Raw genomic sequence first — 21,553 nt, forward strand, 5'->3', positions numbered from 1 at the left:
GCTCCTGAATTCTCTTTGTTGGGGTTTATTGTTTGGTTGTTTTGATTTTTTAATTTTTTTTTAAATATACCCTCAAAGAGGGTAAATGTTGCTCTGCCTGCTCTAGGAGTGCTGTTGCTGAGGTTCAGGAGTAGTTGGGCTCCAGCAGTTCTTCCTTAGCTCAGCGTTCCTGAGGTCCCACGTGACTGCCTTCTCTTCCAAAATTCTGATCATTTCATCTCTGCACTTTTTCACTCCTCTCTGCTTTCTTGGTCTGCTGACAAGAAGATTGGTTTATATACTCTGACATTTAAGAAATACCATTTTCCAGTCTGCTAATCTGCTTTATTCAAGTAGTTATAGGAGAGAGCCAGTGTTCCTTCCCACAGTGAAGCTCTTTAAAAATTCAGGTTATACAACAGAAACTGATACTGGTCAGACATCAGTATTGACAATTAAAGCGGGCAGCATGGAGCAAAACCTGGGAGATGATACATGGCACTGGGGGAGGTCATGACTACCATCATTGTGGAGCAAATTGGTTTAATAAATAATCTACTGCACAGGTTTTGACCAGTATGTTGCTTTCTTAAGGAGTAATAGAGTTAGCTTGGGCAGTGGAATTATTGCTACTATGTGGACACACACAAAAATAATGGAGGCAATGTGAAGAGGAGATGTTATCTATGGTGTCTACTATGATGGCTGAGGGAACAATGAGTTAGAGAAAGGAAAGTACTGGGAGAGATGTGAAATACCACTGAAATACCCAGCTCTTGTTTTGGGCCACAGGAAGGTTAGTTTCAGTATTTCAATGTGCAGAGTGGACTACCATGTTCTTATGTGCTAGTTCCCAGTAGAAGATGATCCAGCTGGAGGTTATGCCCCTTCAGAAATGAGGTGAGAGGGTAGAAGTAAGGTGCTGGCAGCCTCTGCATCTTGAATATCCTGATTATTCTTCCTCTTACAGTTAGTTTTTATTTCTTCTTGTGGTAAAAATATGATTCTATAATCTCAAATTCTTTTTACCTTTGTTTTTGCATACCTTTATTTACTGAGGCATACCCGAGTTCCTTCTGTTTGTTGTACTGGCAGAAAATTTCAATTTTAAAAAGTCAATGACGTGGAATTAAAAAGGACTCATTTAGATCTCATAATAATAAAAGCACTTGGAACAAATGACTTTGGAATTCATATTGTGGCTTATGCTTCTTTGGAGTGCTTCATTTTATCATCAGAGAGGCATCATTTGTTTAAACTGTGCTCCTGTATGACATCTGGTGTGAAAAGCATAATAACCTATATAATCAGCTTTTTAAATGCTGGATTATCTGTGGGTTTATTGACTCTTCTTTACAAAATCTGTTATTTCTAATTAATTCTCCATATAACTATTACTAAAGCCAACTCTGAGAGACACAAATGAGCTTGATGGCAATGGCTAGTCAAGGTCAACATTTAACTGCCAGCATTTGCACTGTTAGGGATAATAAATCAGGCTTATTCTTAATCACGTACCCTACAACGTGACAAATGTTACTGGAGCCATCGAAGCAACCATTTTACAAATCATTTAGGAGATACATTTGGCATTGTTAAACTCTTCATCCTGCCCTTGGCTGTAACAGCGTTGGGATAAAATATGTATGCTCTGGTAGATCTCCTCTCCTTGAATCCTGAGGGGATGTGGGAGTGTTTGCCTATTACTGTCTTTGTATTAGGAAAAATGAGAGAGGCATGAAAGCAAGAACACCTAATCAACCTATGGCTTCTGAAAATAGGAATGAGTAGCCAGCTCTATGGCACTATTTCATATTTCTGGAGTTTTCAGCTAGGAGTTTTTATAGAAACTAGCACACCACGCACAAGGGATGTCCAGGCTCAACAGGAGTCCATTGTGTAGAAGTTTTTAAAAACCCATGTGAAATATCAGAGCCATAGGGTTTAGGCTCTGATTTGGTTTTGTGTAAATACAGTGTTTTCACTCAATCTGAATTTTAAGACTGAAACCTGCTGTGGCCCACATATGCCATTAGATTTAGCATGTCATTCAAATAGATATTTGGCACTAGGCTAATTACTCTCCAGGGAGTCAATTATAAAGTTTCTAATCTTTTTTTATGGTATTCATTCTTACATGGACAATTCTTGGATATTCCAAAAGAGAGAATGACTTGTTACATAAGTAACTTAGAGTATTCTAACTAAACTTCTCATCTGGAGCAAAAAAATCAAACTGAGCTCCAAAAAAAGAGCAGAAATTAAATTAATGTAGATATCTCTGTTATAATCAACTGAATTTAACACTGATATTTTGCTTATTAAGTGTTACCTTCCTGTAACTTTTCCCACATGCCACTTTACATTAGGCATTTTTACTGGGCAAAAATTTATGGCATGTTGCTGTGGAAAATTAATGCAAAGTGGAAATATTTAACTTGGAGCATGCATGAGAAGTAATTTCAGTAAAGGGGGCTTAGTGTAGTTTTTATGCCTGTGCATATTATAGAATAAAGAGCTATAATGATTAAAAAAAACTAATCAGTTAAATAAAAGTGATGAGTAAATTGAGTGCCTTTTTATGTCATCATCACTGGATGTCTGGCCTTGAAATAAAGGCTGAGGGTTAGGTTCCTCATCAGTCAGATCTTGTTCACAATGGTGACTAAGGAAAGGGATGACAGCCTGAAAAGAGAGGGATGTAGGAGGAAAAGGTACAACCACCTGTGTGTGCATTGTTTGGAAAGAAAAGCTTCCATGGAGAGAATGAGTTATCCTGAGGTTTAGCTTATGATTTGAGCACATTTTGGGGCTCAAAATTTTGGCTTTTATTCTTTGCACCACTTTACCTTTGTTTGAGGTATTATTACAACAGCATTTTGAATTGGCAAATACTCTGGTATAGCATGGGTGAAAGATCACATAAGAGATTTTTAGAAACAAGCCAAACATTGTTCACTGAAGACAGTCATAGCCAGAGCTGGCACAAGTTGGAGGAGATTGAAATACCAACAGCAAATTTCAATGTTTCTTTACTGTAAAGTGTTTGAGAACAACTCCATGTTTGATACTCCTGTTAAGAATGAAAATGCCTCATTTGTGTTTTAACGTGTTCCACTTTTAAACTGAATAAAATAATGAGTTAATTGGATTTAATTCCAGAATGTTAAGCTTCCACCTGTGATGCTGTGGCTGAGTAGCTGAATACATACTTTGTATTCAGGCTGTACCTTCCAGTTGTATTCAAGTCTTTAGTGGAGAGGAGCACTGTATAAAATATGCTATAGATTGCGTCTTAGGTCTTATTTAATAATAGTCATGGATTAACTGGTGTCTTAATGTGTCTTGCTGACTTTTTTTAACCTAATAATTCTGTGAAAGTGCAATTTTGTAGGGTAGCTTATATCTAAAAAAAGGCTCTCCCACCTTCTGCAAATCCTACATGACAATTTATTTTCGACTAAAAATAATACATAATTACATATATATATGCAGTATGTATATATAGAGAAGCATGTGCATGCGTATATATATAAAAATAAAAATCATGCACACTGCTGTGATACCCTGGAAACCTCCATTTCTCTACAGGAAAAGCTCTCTCATACAATTACCTCTTTTTTAGATATTAAAAAAAATACACTGACCTCTTTCAGGATAGAAAGACTAGGAAAGTTTTTGCCAGTCTTACGAAGAAATGGGAACATACAGCATGAAAATTACAAATCCCCTGCGACATTCTGGTCTTATGTCAGAATTGAAGTGTTTCCCTTCTCAGGCAAAATACTGATGTCTGCAATGAAAGAAAGAGAATTTTCAAGGTTAGTTTTCGGGTTATTGGCATTTTCTCTAGAAAGCAGAGACCATTTTTTGAGGTCTTTCTGCAGAGTTTTGCTTAATGGGAGGCCTAATTTTTTTCATGCAGTATGGAACGTGCTGGAGGGAGAAAATCCTGTTCTTTGCCTTAACACATCAGAGCTGAATACCAGCACAGCCTTGGCAAGTCCTGGGAAAGTTCCTTTTCCTGAGGGTAAATTAATGCAGCGTGTGCAGGTACGACTGTGACTGGAGCACGCAGAACTTATTTAACATGGATTTGGTGAGGCTTTCTCTCTTAACAGATGAGCTAACGCCATCACCTAGCAATTATCAAGTAGTGTGATGTTATGTAATGAGAACATAAATAGCACAAGGACTAAAACTAGTAAATCTAACAGGCTAGCAAGCAGACAAGAGCAGGAATACTATTTGGAACATTTTGATTAACATCTGAACACTGTCATTTAGGCAGACATTTAGATTTGATGTTGCAGTAAAGCTGTAGGCCAGGAGAGCTGCGGTCCCTCATTTGGAGTGACATTCGAGCTGTGCCCCGTGGATAAATCACTTGGCCTCTGCATGCCTCTTTAAAGGAAGTTAGAAATTTGGAAAAAGGCAAAGGGTTCATAGTTGAGATTTCTTAAGCAAGCTCATTATCTTACATTTGAATTAAAACTACCTGTGGACTTGGTTTCCCAGTGGCTGATGGACAAATAGCCTGTGACCTGCAGTTTGAGCCACCTGATAATTTCCCTGCTGGTGTGAAGTCTTTCAGGATTGTATTTTGTAGTTGTTTGGCAGCGTTCAGATAGATAACATGTAAGAAACGCAAGAGGTCATGTTTACCTGGAGAAGAGAGGCCGTGCGGAAGGAGATACTCTCTCCAGCCCCATGGAGACATGGGAGGGATCCAAAACTTTCATCTCCTTCAGGATCTGGCATGTTTCTCCAGGCATGCCCGTTTCATGAGTGTGGCATTTCCAGTTCCTGGGGAAAGAAGGGAGGGAGGAAACTCACAGGATCAGGAAATGTGACTTGGTTTTGAAAAGCATTGTCTTTGAGAGTTGCCAGTGGAAAATGCTTCATAAAGGTGCCCTGTAGTTTAAGGCAGAGGTGGATGACTGAAGCAGGGCTTGCAAGATGCATCGCTCTATGAAAACTCAGTGTGCTCTGAACCTCCAGTGCTGCTTTTCTGGCACCTACAGGCACATATGGGAGCATCTTCTGCACTTGCAGAATGTACAAAGGCTTCAAAACTATATCAGAAGTAAGCTGCTAAATTGCAGGAATATTAGAAATAAGCTCACGGGCTACTGCAGTGGTAATCAGGAGCACAGACAGGGGAGTACATACCACCTTGCTGCACTACTTCATCAAATGGCCTTAGAGGTTTCCTTACAGGTACTCCTTACATATGAAGGCTTCAAACAAATGAAGAAGCAGAAAGAAAATTTATAGCTGCCAGGTTGCTGCCAGAGTGGTTTGTTTAGTTTGTTTGTTTTTTATTTTCAGTTTTAATCATCTGCTACCAATAAGTTCCACTGCCCTTGTGGTAACTTCTCACATTAACATTGATATATTAGGATGTTTTAAAACAGACAATAAAAATATTGCACTTACTAATTAAAGCAATTCATGTATTCAGCTAGGCACTGGCAGAAAGAGTTGTGGTTTCCTAATTGTTAGATGCCTTGAGCAATATCCTTGTTATAAGTTCTTAATTGAACTTTTTATTATGGCTGGTGTGATTTGAAATATTCATAGCTGTTTTGTTTGATTGTTTTCACTCCAGCTCTTCATTGAGAAGTGTATCAACTGGATCTTCAAGACCTTCCAAAGTGTGTTTGGTGTGTGGAGATGAGGCATCTGGATGTCATTATGGGGTGGTTACATGTGGCAGCTGTAAAGTTTTCTTCAAGAGAGCAGTAGAAGGTAAGAAAACACAAAAAATATAAACATGAAAGACATAATATTTTTTAAAAGAAATATATATATTTACATATAAATTTTCCTATGTGTTTTCTGCTGTTGGTAAAATTCTATGTTGTTAATATGAAGAAAAAATATTGAGTGACCTTTACAGACTTCATAAGCAACTTCTTCAAGTGGAAAAAAGGTTTTTAATATCTGATAATAAGAGTTTATGGCATGCAAAGGGCATAATGCTGTATAGGTTTTTGGAAGTCTTTGCTGATGAGTAAATGTTCTTAAAACCACAGATGAACTAGAAGAGAGCTACTTACTGATTCGTCTTCATAAAAAAAACCTAGAAGGAAGAAAATAGGCCCTTAATATGGTGCCCAGCTTGTGCACTGAGAAAAGTGAGGCAGTGTGAGGTGTGATTAATTCCTTCTGTGATCATTAAATCTACTTCTGATGGCAATAAGGATTTAGCTCTCTGTCGAATAGACCTGGAGGGCTTGTGCGTCATTGAAGTCAAGACTTCGTGTAATATCTATCAATCTATTTATCTATCTATCATCAAAAGTGTCAATCTAATTGAAATTAACTTCCCAAAGTTATAAGGACATAGAAAAGGTTTGCCCTTGCTGAAAACATCTCTTACAATTTGTGCACTAGCTGACCTCAATGTCCTCATTCCCCAACTTCTTGAGAATTTAGTTGCTTGATATAGCACACAAACTGGATACCCTTCCTTTTTTGGGGTGAGTGGTTTCCCCTGTGTGCTTCCACATCACATCATGGATGGTTCTTCAGACATGCACATCTGAGGTGACCCCTGAATCATGGGAAGATGTTTTTTTCATTGGGTGGTGGTGATGGTGAAGCTTCCTATACACCTGCACATACTGTGTGAAGTGACAGCACCTTCTGTTGTCTTCCTTCCTCCTTTCCTGCCTCCCAGGAAAGCTTCCTCTCCAGTCTCGAATCACTGTAATTTCAAGGTGCTATTTGTCCAAGTTTACATCTCTCTTGCTGACCACTGCAACACAGTATGATGGATGTTCCCATCCAGGTTTACAGGAATTTATGAAAAATTACTAAGGAGTCCCTTTAGAAGTTAACGGAGCAGCAAGACTGTGTTTTCAAGCCTCAGAAGCCAAAATTATTAGGAAAGGATTACTCTCTGATCAGGCATAAAAATACATTTTTAAAATGTAATTAAAACTGATCAGTAATTACAAAAAGTTTGCTAGTTAAGCAAAAAAAAAAAAAAAAATGAGAGCTACCCGGTCATCCCTAAAAATTTGATGTGTTTTAAATTAGCTTAAAATACATTTTTTAGAGTCATTATAATAACACACATGTACCTACCAATGGTGTGTAATCCTAGACTTCTTGGTATGCACATGACTGAGCTCTTGATACATCTCTTACCCCAACACCAGTAGCATTGTTGTTAGGCAGACTCTGAAATTTTGTCTTGGCTTGCACTTTTTTTTTATATATTGTGGAGTTGCCCAAAAGGGCATAGCAAAAACAACATACACATATTGGCTTCAAACATTCTGACAATATCCATATGAATAAAAATTTGTCTAGGTAGTTTTGTAACAAGAGGTTTCATGTAGAGCCATCTTAAGTTTGTATGTTGGTAACAGGACCAGTAAAACACCCCCTCCTGAGGTTTCCTGGCTGAAAGAACTGAAACAATTAAATATTTGTAGCACAGGGACACACACATTTATTTCATGATCCACTAAACATTCCTCGGTTGAAGATGTCCATGCTCTTTACAAGGACCTTTGAAGATCTGCTCCAACTCAGCCCCTCTATCAGTCTATGAAGTGGGGAGACAAATTGGGTCAAAAAGCATGGAAATGGAGAAAAGAGGGATTTAGGGAGAACTCTGCACACCACCGGCTTTTTGGGTCTCAGCTGGAATTGCTAACATTGTCAGCACACCTTGAACAGCCTTTGGGCGCCTATTCCTTTGTGCTCCTCTGAAATCCTACAAAACCAGGGGGATTATAACAGAAAATAACAACTCTACTGGAATTTAAAATCAAGAAACTAAGAACAACAAAGAGACTAAAGTTTGCGTTTCAAACTAAGAGTCTGGTAATTGTATACCCAGTTAATCATATCTTGGAACTTTCAGGAAATGTCAAATGGATTTATGAGGAGAGCTGTAGACCAAAAAAAAAGTAATAAGATGGGTTTATTGGTGAAATTTCAAGAGTAATTTCAGATGACATTAAATCCAAGGCTGTAAATTATCCAAGTACTAGTTTTAGTATCAAGTGGCATGGACCTTTTGATGACTGAATTGATGAACAGGAGCCTGGTTTGAAGAAAGGTGATTTTGCCATTAACATAAATTTGATCTGCCTTGCAAACACTAAAAATCCTTAGCCTGTAAAAGTGTTGGTAAATGGTGTCACTGCAAAAGTTGAGGTATATACATTTAGAACACATTTTTATATAGTTTAATTTTATTCTATGGGGTTTTTCCTCAGTTACAGATGTGGCCAATCCTAAAGTCATTTGAACTTGAATTTATGATCAAAATACAGTCATATGCTGAAAATATGCTGTACTGCGAGGGAACCTAAAGCACCTGGCCAGGCTTGTCTTCTCTTTTTCCACTGAAGCAGCTTTCTCTAAGGAGAGTAACAGGCTTGAAGTCAGAAATCACAGCTGTTCTTGCCTGTGCTTTGCATTTTCAGTCTTCATTTGTTCAAGTTCCAGACAAGTATGAGGTAATCTCTCCTAAATCAAAATTTATATTGTTTCGTAAGTTGCTAATCTTTTATTCTTCCTTTGGCTTGGAAGTAAGAAAAAAGGAAGGCATTTTTTTCATCTCCATATGGTGCTAAAGACTACAGCAAAAAATGACCATTTTCTTCCACTTATTTTGCATATTTGCTTGAAGATTTTTGGCTACTTAAAATGAGGCATTAAAAAATTATATTGGACCAGTTATAGGGAAGCTTGTCCTTCTTTAAAAAATACAAAGATGGGATAATTCAGTAAAGATCAGATTCTACTCTTGATTTCTGTTCCAAAGGTTAACATTGAAACTAATTTTTCAATTTTAAATTAAAAAATATATTTCAGCTCTGACGTATAAATGCAGGCACAACAACAGAAGTTTCTAGGGTTCTGGAGTTTTTAGTTTTTTTTTCACCTGAACTTTTGCCAATTTAGAGTGGAGGAATAATTTGGCTGAAGGAAACTTTTCAGTCTGATCTGATTCCTCCTGGTGTAGCAAACCTGCTGTGCCCTTAAGTGAGCAGTGTAGGAACAAAGAAATCCTACCTGTTTTTTTCAGAAACAGATGCTTTTCCTATGCATTGTAAGTGAATGAACTTCCCGAGGCTTTATAAGCCCTAGTAGAAGATAAACTAAAGCCTCTCTCTGTATGCCTCCTTTGTTTTTTGGGGTTTTTTTTCATTTCAGTTGAAGTGAAAAACTTATCAAGGTATGAGAAATGCTAACATACGTAAGTCTTGACTAATTTGCCTAATTAGCATGACTTTTTTTGGAATTCTACTGGTGAACAGGGGAGTTTATCTCATTGATCATTTAAAAAAAGAAGTACTTCTTTATGCTGTATGAAACTGAAGTTGACACATAACAGGCGTTTTTGCACACCATTTTGTAGTGTGTGCACCCATGAGTTTTGTAGGTCTGTATTACTATAATTAATTATACATACAGCTCTTCACTCTCTTCTCTTCTGTTCATTCACTATGATGGAGTCAGTGTTTTTCCATAACAGGCTGCAATTTTCCTTTTATCCACTTTCCTAAGGTCTGTGGCCTCTCTAAATTTGACATCACTCAGTACAGATGTCCATATGTTTTCATAGAAATTTTTATGTGGGATTTGAAGTTGACTCTGTTCCTGACCTGTTGCAAGAATCTGTTTTACAACCTATCAAACAGAAATATTAGGTGAAGAGCAAGCAGATGGGTGATCTGCTGAGGGCAAGTGAGCTGGTCAAATTCATGTAGCAGCTGCTACTCTTACTTGATATGCAATGGTTAATAGGTGTAAAATAAAATTTAAATAATTAAGTCATTATAGGTTTGAAGCTGCCACCAGCCTTCCATGCTTTCATAGATACATGAAAAGGACTTTTTCTAGGTTTTGCTCTGGCAGGCAGTATTGCTCTGTGAAACGAAGTCTTCATTCCTTCTCCAGGCTGGTTTTAGTTACCGAGGGCTCGGAATTGAGGAGACTGGTAGGAGGCAGGTGCTAAAAAAATTTGCAATGGGACCCCAAAAAGGAGAAAAAAAACCCCAAGCAGCAGGAGTTGAGACATAAGAAAAAAGAGGAAAGAATAAAGGATCAAACATATATGACATAACAACTGAATATTTTAAAGTTGGGGAGAGATGAAACGTGAGGAAAATCTTTCCTTGTGGCTCTTTGGAATACATAGCCTGCATGGAAAACACTGCCCAATGTTCAGTAAAAAATGCTGGATTCATTCAGGTGAATGTGAAGTGCAACACCAGGGGACCAAGCATAATGTGGTAGCATTTCAGATAGGAGGGGGGAGATTTGGGAGCCACGGGGTGACGGAGTGCCTTGCTTTGAAAACGAGCACAGAATGAGTGGGTTTAGCAGCTGCAGTGCCACAAAGAACATAAGTTGGTTAATAGCTGTGAAAATGATACAAAAAATATTTTATATCAAGGAAGCTGAAAATCTGCATTCATTCCTTTCCAAAAGCATTAATAATTTCTTCCCTCCCCCAGGACTTCCCAACATTTGCAGTTTTTTTGAGGGTAACTTATTTACTGTGTGAGCTGGTGTTGCTGTGGAGAGGGATAGATGAGTATGAGGATGAGAATTTAAATATGGGCAGCTGTCTAGCCTTGAAAAACGCATGCACAGGGCTGCATGCAACTATTCTTTTCCTGCCATTTTCCTGTCATTTGTCTTTTGTTCTTTGTTTTATGACTATTAATTTCTAGCCTGCTTCGTCTGTAAAATAATATATTGAATAGGTGAGAGCCAGCCTGCACAAGCACAGATATCTGGTAAATGGAACATGGATGCAGTGGTAAGATTGGTTTATCTCGGGCAGAGGCCTTCGATTGCCACCAATTCAAGCACTATATGGACTTTTACATGCTTGCCTTCTACATCCTGTTAAGACCAGGGAAATTTTGGCATTCATATGATGTGACAGGGAACTCAGTTGCAGTAATTTGTTGTTGTTGTTGTTTTCTTTTTCAACACATCGCAGCAGGTCAAAGCAAGGGTGGCCCTGTCAGTGCATGCTGATTTAAGGTAGCCACAAATATTTGGCTAACAAATGTTCCAATGCTATGGCCATTAGTTTAGTGTTTTCTTGAATATGTCAACTGCCTTTTCCTTAAAAAGGAATGGATCTCTTTTCCTGTAGGACAGGGTGCTTCCTGGGAAATTCAGCTGCTAAGTAGTAGTTCCAAGCTGGCGGAGCTACTTGTGTAGTGTAGCTGCACAAAATGGATGTGTAAAATTCAGATGCACCAAGTACTTAGAACCATCAGGGAATATATTCACACTGTCATGGTATAAGTGATGCTGGGAATGCTTATGTGGAGCATTGAGTATACTTCTGGTCACCAGCATGTTAAAGACAGCTTGATGCAGAGTCAAGTGAACATGAGGAGAGCTTTAGAAATGATCTGGTAAATAAAAATTTATCTTATGTCAGGTGACTGAATGCTTTTAGCTTTTTTTAGCCTACCCAGAAAGAGTCTGAGTTGGGACATGATTGCTGTCTATAAATATTTCACAGTTGAGGAATAGACAACCGAGAGGGAGGATAATTTATTTTGAACTGAGAACTGTACTGAAATAAGAGTAAATGGGTAAAAAACCCATTAGTTTGTTTGCTATTTTGAGAATGCTGCAAAGCAAAAAGAGGGACTTTTGTGGGGGTACTTTCCTGAAAAGAGTAAGAAGGATTTAAGTGCCTACTTTGAAATTGCTCACAAGAAAAGTAACCAGTGATATAATTTAGTTCTCTGTGATAATAAATGATAAGCCAAAGAGGTCTCTTTTGGTTAATGCTGTATCCTGGTGAGGCTGGAGACTTCAATTGACTCTGAAAATAGAGGAAGTGTGAGCAATAGAGAGGGTGGACTAACTAAAACATTTTTAGGATATTCCATTTGTAATGAAGGTGAATGACTAGATCTTCCCAAGAATACAGAACTTCATTTTTTAAAAATTGATGTAAAGTGTTTAGACCTTGTATAAGGCATAGTTGCTTTGTATTTGTACTGGCAGATGAATGTCTGTCTCATGCAATGACTTTTCTCATTTTGAGTTCAAAATACAGCTCTGAACTGATTTCTGACTGAAGTCCTTGGGAAATAACTTCATCCTACCCAGCTAAGCCTCTGTAGGTACCCCCTAGGCCCCATCAGGTCTTAGCTGATGGGTTTTTGTTTTGTTTTGTAATGCCTGATACACTACAACGAAAGGGATAACTAAAGCATGAGCGGATATTTAAATTAGAATTTGCAATTGGAAAGAAATATATAGACAAGATATATATCAAACAGCATAAAACATGTCAAATATCATAAAACGTCCTTAATCAGATGCGTTAGCTCCTTACAGCTATGGTAGTGGTTCTTAAAGAGATACTACTTTATAAAATGCTATTATCTGCCTGCCTCGGCAGCCTCTAGAAGCAGGGTTATAATTTTCACTTTTAGGAGCAAATAGCACTTCCGTTCTACAACCCTCAAGTTCCTGAAAATTTTTCAAGCCTGAAAGGGCTCTTCAAGTCTCAGGATAAGTAGTTAAAAGCCAAAAGCCAAAAGGGGATTTTGGCTTTTGCCTCCTGCAGGCAAAATAATAGATAGATAAAACTTAATAGATAAAACTTAATAGATAAAACTGAAAAATAAATATATAGAAACAAAACATCTTTTTGTGCCTCCTAATCCATTTTAAATAAGGGGATGGGAAAACAGTCTTCAGACAAAAAAAACAAAAAGAATAAAAAAGAGAGAGAAAATGTACATACAGATCTGTCTGTTGTAGACAGAGGGAACAAGGCATCTGCTAGCATCTCAGATATAAATAGAGTGGGAAAGGTAATGGCAAATCTCCCATTGCCTTAAATGAAGCCAGGATTTCATCCTTTTTTTGGAGCACACTTTTAGGTTGTTGAAGTTTGTGAGCGTCTCTGTTAGGTTTGAAGTCTAGACTTCCACAGAGCGAGTTTTGTCAGGCTTTTTAGAAACAATAATGGCCCATGCATTGAAGCTCACAGGTCCTTATTGTTTAAGGAGAGAAAATTCTGCTAGACCAAAAATATATTACCTATTTTTAACCTACAAAACTATTTGGTGCCGTTTCTCGCTGTTGAGTTGCCAAATCCAGGGCCCTAAAATAGGGAACATGAGTTAGTCAGTCCGTTCCCACTTATTTCAAGAGTGACGATGATGTTTGGCTTCTGTGTGTACCTTGTCCATGCTAAAAGCAAGTAGAAACAAGCAGTTTGGAGTTATTGCTCCTCAGTGGGGATTCTTATATTAGGTGCAGTGGTGGGCTTCAGGGGTTTTGAGATATTGGGGTTTTTTAAGTTTGCTATTTTTAAAATATATTGGAGAGGGGAAAAAAAAAAAGAAATCGAGTTTCCAAAATTGTCACTAAGTATGAAAGTAATGAACATTAGTGGCCTGCCTCGTCTTTGTTCATCTGCACCGCATGTAATGATTCCTAATTCAGCCTTAATTACACAATCCCATACAGCTTTTTCCATTACACCTCTGCCTTGTTCATTGAACAGATTGGATAGTGTTCAATTAATGAGCAGCTATTCAATATCTTATATTCTTCTCGTTGCTCCATGTATGGTCCTGTACCTTCACTGCTGATTACTATTCATCCCTTGCTCAGAATACATAATTACTCATTTCTTACAAAGCTTTTTGTGGTGCTTTCACTAATATCTAAGTGCTTCACAAGCATTGTTTAATTTATGAGATGAGTGGTTATTACCCCTATTTTACAGCTGAGAAGATAAGGCACGGATTAAGCTCAGACATACCCACTGATTTGGGATTCATGATTTATGATATTTAGGACCTCAGGGGCAGAAGTACTTGGCATTTTATATAGCACTTAGCATGTCCAAAGTGCAGTTTCCATTGATTTTACTTACAGCTATTGTCACTTAAACCACTGCAAATCAGACTCTGGATCACAAGTTGGGTATTCAGGAAACAAGGAGGATAATTAGTGTTTTTTCTTGCTTATGATTTTAAAGTCCATGGCAAAGGAGATGCCAGTTCTCCAGGGCACCCGCCTCATGCATTGACTTCCTCTCTTCTCCCTTTCTCTCTTTCTTCTTTAAATCTCTGTAATCCTTTGTGTACTTTGTTCTCAGTAGCATGTGAATGTGGACAAGAGTCCTTTTGACTTCGGTCTGATTCCTCCTTAATCACCATCCACATTGTCCCCAGGATGAGCTAGAGGTCTGTCAAGGCAGAGCCAAGGGTGTGGGACTGTGATGTAATGTAGTGAGAGACATGGAGAGTTAGATCAGAATTCAGGTTTTGAGGTGTTGGGATGTCTAAGATTTCTTACCTGTTCAACAACAGCAGCCAGAGCAAGGTTCCTAGGATGCGGTTGTGTACAGGAAATGTGGATAATGGTGGTGCTTCCTAGGAAAGCTGCTCGGACCTCAGTAGGTGCCTAAACCATTTGACTGGAATGAATTTGCAAAGGCTGTAATGCTGCTTCTCTAGTGTATGCTGATACTTCATCAATGGGAACTCCTCAGGGCAACCTGTTTGACCATCCTGTCCATTAAAAAAAAATGCATTTGTGCTCTTCATAAAGACGTAAGTGACACATGCATCCTTCTAGTCTTCCTAACAGATTTTTTTTTATTCTGATTTATTAAATCATAATTAAAAAAGGTCCATCTACAGATTTTCTTCAATTGTAATGCCAGAGGACCAGTAATAAGGGCAGAAAGCTGTAATAGAATTACTGCTTTGGGCAGTAGGTTTTTCTGTTTAATGAAACTACTCAGTGCCTCCCGCCTGGAAAAGAATCTCTGAAGAAATTCAAAAGGGCTATATAAATGCCTCAGAAAATAAATGTGGAAAGGTTATGGTTTAGAAATTTATTCTAGAGATTCAGAACGTAGGCTGACAAGTCACAGGGTGAGAAAAATGCCAAAATGGGAATAGTTTCTGCAATAGAAAGATGGATACATTATTTCAAAACACAATGTGATGTCCATATTACAGAAAAAGAGTGTAATGGTGGTTTTGAAGAAAACTGTGCTGCTTTGAAACTTTTGGACTGTTCTTGCAAGATGCCAACAAAAGGCATTGCCATTTACATGTTACTGAATATTCTGGTAAATATTTTGAATATTTTTTTTTTCTTGTAACTTAACATTTCACACTTTTTTCCAGAAAAGGTGTCATTACTTTCAGCATTAAGGCATTTGTATCAGATTTTTACATCTCATTTCATTTGCCTTTAATTCTTCTTGATTCTTGCGGGAAACCATACCCAGAATAGTGACATTTTCCCTGCCCATTTGCCATTCATGATGTATTTGCATTCATTTTGGGCTACCAGGCAGAAGAACTGGAGCATATTTCCATGTCTCATGTTTCTGCCTGTTTATTTTGCTTCCTCTGAAATCAGTTTATGGTGCTCACCAGGACAGAAGATGACCAGACCCAGTGTTTGGAACTGGGTGTTGCAAAGCCTGCTCTCTCATGTAGCAAATAACTGATGTGATCCTGTGTGGTGGCAGGGGGCATATGGCAAACAATTCCCACACCATCCCAGCAGCCAGGCTGATTCCAGAGCAGGGTGAGGGGTGGTGATAAAAAAGTTGCTTTCCCAGGGAGGACTGAGCGATGCAGTGTGTGGGAGCAGGGCTGGAAACCTAAGCTGGAAGCGTTTTGAACAGGAACAATCCAAACTGTGGTTTGAAGGTTTACAAACCTTTTGCATGCTCTGCACAAGTGCTCTGATAAGCCTCTTCTTGATTAGGCTGGAACAGCTTTTTTAATTTAAAGCTAATGCCTGTGGGGAAGAAGTGCAGTAGTTCTGTACTTTCAAAACTTGGGCATTTATGCAAGTTTCCTATAAGCATTTTAGGAATCCAACTATATTATTCCATTTCTGAAAGGACATTTTTTGTCTTGAGTGTTTAGCTGTAGATGAGTATTATTATATGTATTCCACAGACTCGTGCTCTAATTTTTTTTCTAAGAATAATTATATATTTGGAGCTAAGCATTCAATTATTTATTCATCCATTTTACCACGTGGACTTAGCAAATGGACTTGTGTTAGCCTATACACCATATCATGCATGCAAATTCCACTCTTAACAATACTGCTTGAAATTATGTAAGCGATAGGTGCTAATTTTCTCTGATACAACAGAATGATAATGATGGACTACTGGGAAAAAATAATAATAAGTACTTCTTAGGTTGTGTGCACTGGCATACTAAACTATTCATAAAATTAAAAAAGGATAATGAAAGACACTAACCTACTTTAAAAATGATGCCTTTTATTTGCAGTCTTTTTAGTGATAACAGGAGTATTCCTACAGTGAGAGCACCATTTTGCTGCAACTATCAGGTTATACACTCATTTCTTTTGGGGGAGGGTGATTGTCAATGGCTTCATATGCAAGGTGTAAACAGCCAGGCAGTTGAATTCTAGATGGTGGTTTACAGAGCCCTGAGAACTACAAGTAGTTTTTCATATTCCATACTTCTGCACTGTCATCATGCAGGTAACTGTGCTGAATGTAGGGCAGCAGGCAGTCTGTCAAGTACACTATATTTTAATACAGCAACATTGCTTACAGCTTTATAAAATAAATTATGGTGTTGGAAAATAGTGCAAGCACTTGGACACAGTGGTTTACACTGAGCTACATCTTTCCTTGCTTCTCTTCTATTTCATGAAGGAATCTACTTCCATGTAAGAAATTTAGAAAGAATACCTAGCAATTATTCCCTATTAATTATTCATTTCAAAGTAGGAAGAGGAAATATGGCAAGGATGAGATCTTTCACTGGCTGTTTAATAATAAAAGATCCTTGGTGGAAAGCTTATGAAAAAATGAAGGACATAAAAGCACAAGCAAAACGTATGTATTAGTACATGCTAAAAGCTCTGTGATGAGACAAAAGAGGCTTGAGCAGCATAGGGGTTTTGAACAGTGTTTGGGTAAATTTGCTTACTTGAGCATCCATTTTCCATTGAGTTAGAAAATGTTCCAGAAATAGAAAACTGAAGGACAGTATCATCTTTCTGAAATTCGTTTCAGCCCTTCCTATTGCCATTCTCACACTGTATTTTCTATTACCATTCCACAAAGAAAGTGAGAAAGTCCTTGTTACTGTCACCATTCTTTGTGTCCTTGAAGCCTTCAATAACAAGCTCACGATGCAAGAGCACCTGTTTCCCACAAGGAATAAGGTAGTAAATGCTATGTGTGCTTCTACAGCCCAAGGTGCCCACTCAGATTCCACTGGAAAAGGTGGATCTGAGGTATTGCCAGATAATGCAAGGTGGGCTAATCCAAAATTCATTGCAAGTGCATTATGGGGATTACACAATCCTTAATCCTGAAATCAGTATGCCTGGGAATTTCTTGGAGGCTTCACTTTGAACGAAGGTTGTCAACTGAAAAAAAATGAGGGAAATCCTTAGAATTAAATTATTTCCATCCAGTTGTGGGACAAATGAAAGATTTCAGCTGGAATCAGAAACAAAGGTTTAGGAAAAGAGGGGAGAAGGGCCTCTGGCATGCAGCGAGGGGCACAGAGCAGGCCACAGCAAAAACATTTCTCCCATTCCAGACGTGGAGGTCACGCCTTACTGTGGCACTTGCCAAGACTAATAAAGGAAGATTAAATTTAAAGTGAGAGGAAGATACTTGTTCAGAAAAAAGCCCTGGCGCTCAGGCTTATCATGTCTTTGTCACAGACTGAACTGGCATGTGCATGTTCAGCTTGTGTCCTTCTACCAGGCTTTTCCCATTTGCTCTCTGTGCTTCCTCAGCTCTCTGGGTCTCACGGGAGAAGGGTTTACAAACAGCAGATTTGGGAAAGTGAGGAATATGTGTGACAGCCCAGGCCTGAGAGACATAGAGGTCACATGGCTGAGCCTGTGAAGGGGCAGAATAGCAAGCCTGTCTACAGAGGAGAGCGGTCAGGAAGGGTTTTGGAGACGGGGATCGAAACAGGGCCACCTGCTGCAGTGCACCAGCTATCCTAGTTCTAGTAGGCTGCTGAGAGCAATCTGTTACTGTTCTTTTGTCCATTACTCTGGGACTTTCCCTCAGTTAATATGTATTCAGGTATTACGTTTATTCACTGTTTAGTCAAATTTATTCTAAGTATTCATTTTTATTAATCAACCTCTCAGGGTTTGGGGTTTTGGGGGGAGTTTTTTAGGTGTTTTTTCCCTGTGTGTAAACATAGTGTACCTTTTGCTTCCTGGGAACCCTTGACCTCAGCAGAAGCATTGCTTCTCAGTGCTCAATTAGCTGGGTTAATGCCATTTTGCACAACTATAACTAATGGCCATTTAAAACTGCCAGAAGCCCGCCGTGGGTTTCTCCTCGTGCCTGACCCTGTTGGGGAGCAGAGCATTAATCAGCGCTCTCTGTCACGGTTTATTGCTTAATGATGAGGGTTAACTGACCACTTCCTAGGAATAATGAAAAACAGAGGTCAGCAATCACTGGCTGAACGGAGAGAGGAGCTCTTTCCACTTCTGCTTCTACTCTTTCGTCCTCGGGCAGCAACAAATGTGTCCGCTCCACCACTTCAGCATGAGCACTTATCTTTGAAATTCATCTTAATTATACATCAATCCCTGTCACGTGCTTACCCAATTGAAACAATCAAAACCACTGAGCCAGTTACCTAATTAAAGTCAGAGTAATCATATTTGCGGGAAAACATTGTTCACTTTGGCAAAGCCTGTTTCGGGAGAGTGTTCTTGCAGCCGCAGTGCAACGTGTGGATGCGGCACTGGAACTCCCCAGGCCAAACATTTTGATGTTGGCTCAGTAATCCGTGTCCCTTCCAAGCACTGTAGTTTAATTTTTGCGTGCAGATACAGAAGCTGCCAGTGTAACCCTTGCCGGCAGGTGCTGATGGGTGCTGGGTCACAAATTCACGCTGAAGGATATTTTGAATTTTCTTTTTCTGGAGTCTCTAGTTTTATTGCTGGTTGTGGTTTGTGCAGGCCTCACATACATGGGATGTCAGGCCAGCTGTTGGGGTGTGGATGGCCTCGCTGGCCAGAGGTGCCCACAGCAAGGTGGGCAGAATTTACCCGCTACCTGTACAGGAGGTATTTGAGCGGGGAATATGTCCTGGGAGAAACAGACCTCGTTTGCCTCCCAGCCTGGACTGCAGGGCTGTAGGGTGTGGGATACACTCCTCTGCTCAGTGGTTAGGATCTTGAAGCCCCATTTCCTCTTCCTACAAAGTTTTAGAAAAGCAGAGAATGTAAATTACGAGCCAGGGGTTGTCATCGTTTCCTGAGGTTATGTTTTTGCTGAAGGGGGCGAGGTGAGATGGGATGTGAGTGGGACATCCATCCGTTGGTGCAGCACTCCTCTGCTACACCAGCACATGGCAGAGCACTGTGAGGCCACGTAGGTGTCTGTTAGCGGTAACCTGGGGGCCAGACAGTGTTTCCTGGGTACATTTTTGCATCCCTGAGTTCCTGTGGCTACCACTAGCTGTTTTCCCTGTGCTTACAGAGGGCAGCAGAGCAGGACATCAGGCTGTTTTGGGCTCACCCCCGAGATAGACTCAGCAAGTCAAGTCACAGGGACCATGAAAGCTTGTAGGCAGAGCTGGGAGCAAGAAGCACCTGCTCCAGGTACCTTGCATGGAGACTTGTACCCTGGCCAGCAGCATCTCTGCCTCTTTGGAAAGCATTATCTTTTAAAAATGCTAAACAGTCAGAAAAATCAAGTTATGGGAGTGACAGGTCAGGCTCAGTGCATTAATAGACATTTATTTTTTGCCTTACTCTTTGCTTCCCTTTGCTTTTGCAACCTGTGCCTCATTCCTCTTTCCTCCAAGCTGTTCCCTTGCTGCATCTTGAGAGTGTGATGGGGATTTTCTGCACATAGTCCCTGTGCCAAAGCATTGCCTGGCACATGGAAGAGATGGCTGGAGCACAAGCTCAGCTCAGACCCTCTGCCCTGGTCCACGCTCTTTGCAGAAGGGAGCTTTGGAGGTTGGCAGCCAACCTCCACCAAAACCTTTGCAAATCATATCACGTACAAACTGCAACTTTTCAGTATTTTATACTGTGATCCGTTATAATTTTAAGTGATAATGTATGAGATGGCAAAAGGCACATCTGTGGTATCAGAGCAGTGATGCTTCAAAGGGTCTGTCTCAAAGTGTGAAGGCTCTTGAGCTTCTCAAATATGTCTGTGAAAAATGTAACACGGGAGAAAACCAACATGTTCCTCCCTACCCTTATTCACAAACTTACTTTGCACTAAGCTCCGTGCTTCTAGCTGATACATTCTTACTCTTGCAAAATAAAATTCAGCCTCAGGCTGACACACAGCATGGAAAATTTCAGCCGTAGCTGCTAATGTGTGGTAAAGTTATAAGCAATAGAAAATGAGGTCTTAAAATGAGAAGTGTCAGGCAACCTTAACTATATGTAGACCTACCATATTCACTGATGATACTTTGGTTTTTGACAGATTTCAACCAATTTGCAGATTCATTTTGACATATACAAAGAAAGGAGGGGGGGGAAGAAGTCCCTGGAGCAGGACTCTCAGGCTTATAGGTATGACTTTGTATGTAGTCAAAGCAGAGATCAACCACACAGGCATTTTACCTTCTGCCAAACCTTGAAAACTGTGCTGCAGAAAGTCCATAAAAAAAAAATAATTAAGGGGTAAAATCAAGGCACCGATGCAGTGAAGCTGAGACCTGTTGACTTTGTGCCTGTTCTTATCTCATTCCATATGTCTAAATGTAGGTTTCAGAAAAACGTTGAGTTAATAAAAATATTGCTAAACTTGAAGCTTAAAGCTTGCATTGCTTGCATAAACAAAAGCCGTGGCTAGCATGCTATTCAGGTATGCATAGCCAGCACAGTTCTAGTAACAAATGCTGACTTTCCAGTAAACACTGCAGACTTCTCTTTTGTCTCTCATTTATGGACTAAGAATCTATGTCCAGGCTATTTCTCCTGAATAGAGCTATGAACTTTGCTTATTTGGAGCATCAGGACGTGATTTTAAGCCCAAGCCAGGTGAAGGGGTTTCAGGTGGAGGTGTAGGGACACAGGGTTTAGGTTAACATTTCTAGGTGGTCTCGCCTGCTGGTACAGGGTCTTGGGAATCCTGTGTGCCCAAATGAGGCTGTTGGCCTGGAATGCTGCTTGGAGATTATATAGCAAGCTGCATCCCAGCAGGCTTGTTTGCAGGCTGCCTGCAGCTGGGCTTTGCTGGTTTTTGGCTAGTTTTTTGGTGCTTGGTTGTTTTGAGGGTTTTTTTTCCAGATCACATGCAAAACCTGTGTGAATGATAATCTCCCGTTCCCTGGATCAGGCTCTGGCAGTCTCTACATGACTTTTAAAGTGTCTTTCAGTAGAGCCCTGCTGACAGCTCAACAGTTATATAAAATGCTGCCTTCCTAAAAATCACTTCACAGTAATGGCAGTGTGTGAGGAGCTAGATTAATCCAGTTACTTTCCTGCTGGGATATAATTTGTCATTTTGCAGAACCGTTCCACCTGGCTTACACAGTCTGGGGTAAAAATGTTTGCTTAGTGGGGT

General features: G+C 39.5%; 2 protein-coding genes across 5 annotated transcripts in view; one reads left to right on the plus strand and one right to left on the minus strand.

Annotated features, from left to right (window-relative positions):
* Positions 1–21,553, minus strand: part of ARHGAP10 (Rho GTPase activating protein 10) — a 352,903-nt gene that overhangs the window by 124,495 nt on the left and 206,855 nt on the right. The window lies entirely within an intron of this gene.
* The window catches only part of NR3C2 (nuclear receptor subfamily 3 group C member 2), a 190,416-nt gene that overhangs the window by 104,814 nt on the left and 64,049 nt on the right, over positions 1–21,553 (plus strand). For all 3 annotated transcript variants that reach the window (XM_058839198.1, XM_058839197.1, XM_058839195.1), the window contains one exon: positions 5,591–5,730. In XM_058839198.1, the coding sequence (XP_058695181.1) occupies positions 5,591–5,730 (140 nt within the window). The remainder of the gene's footprint in view (positions 1–5,590; positions 5,731–21,553) is intronic.

This window comes from Poecile atricapillus, chromosome 4 (genome assembly GCF_030490865.1).
Source record: "Poecile atricapillus isolate bPoeAtr1 chromosome 4, bPoeAtr1.hap1, whole genome shotgun sequence".
NCBI lineage: Eukaryota > Metazoa > Chordata > Aves > Passeriformes > Paridae > Poecile > Poecile atricapillus.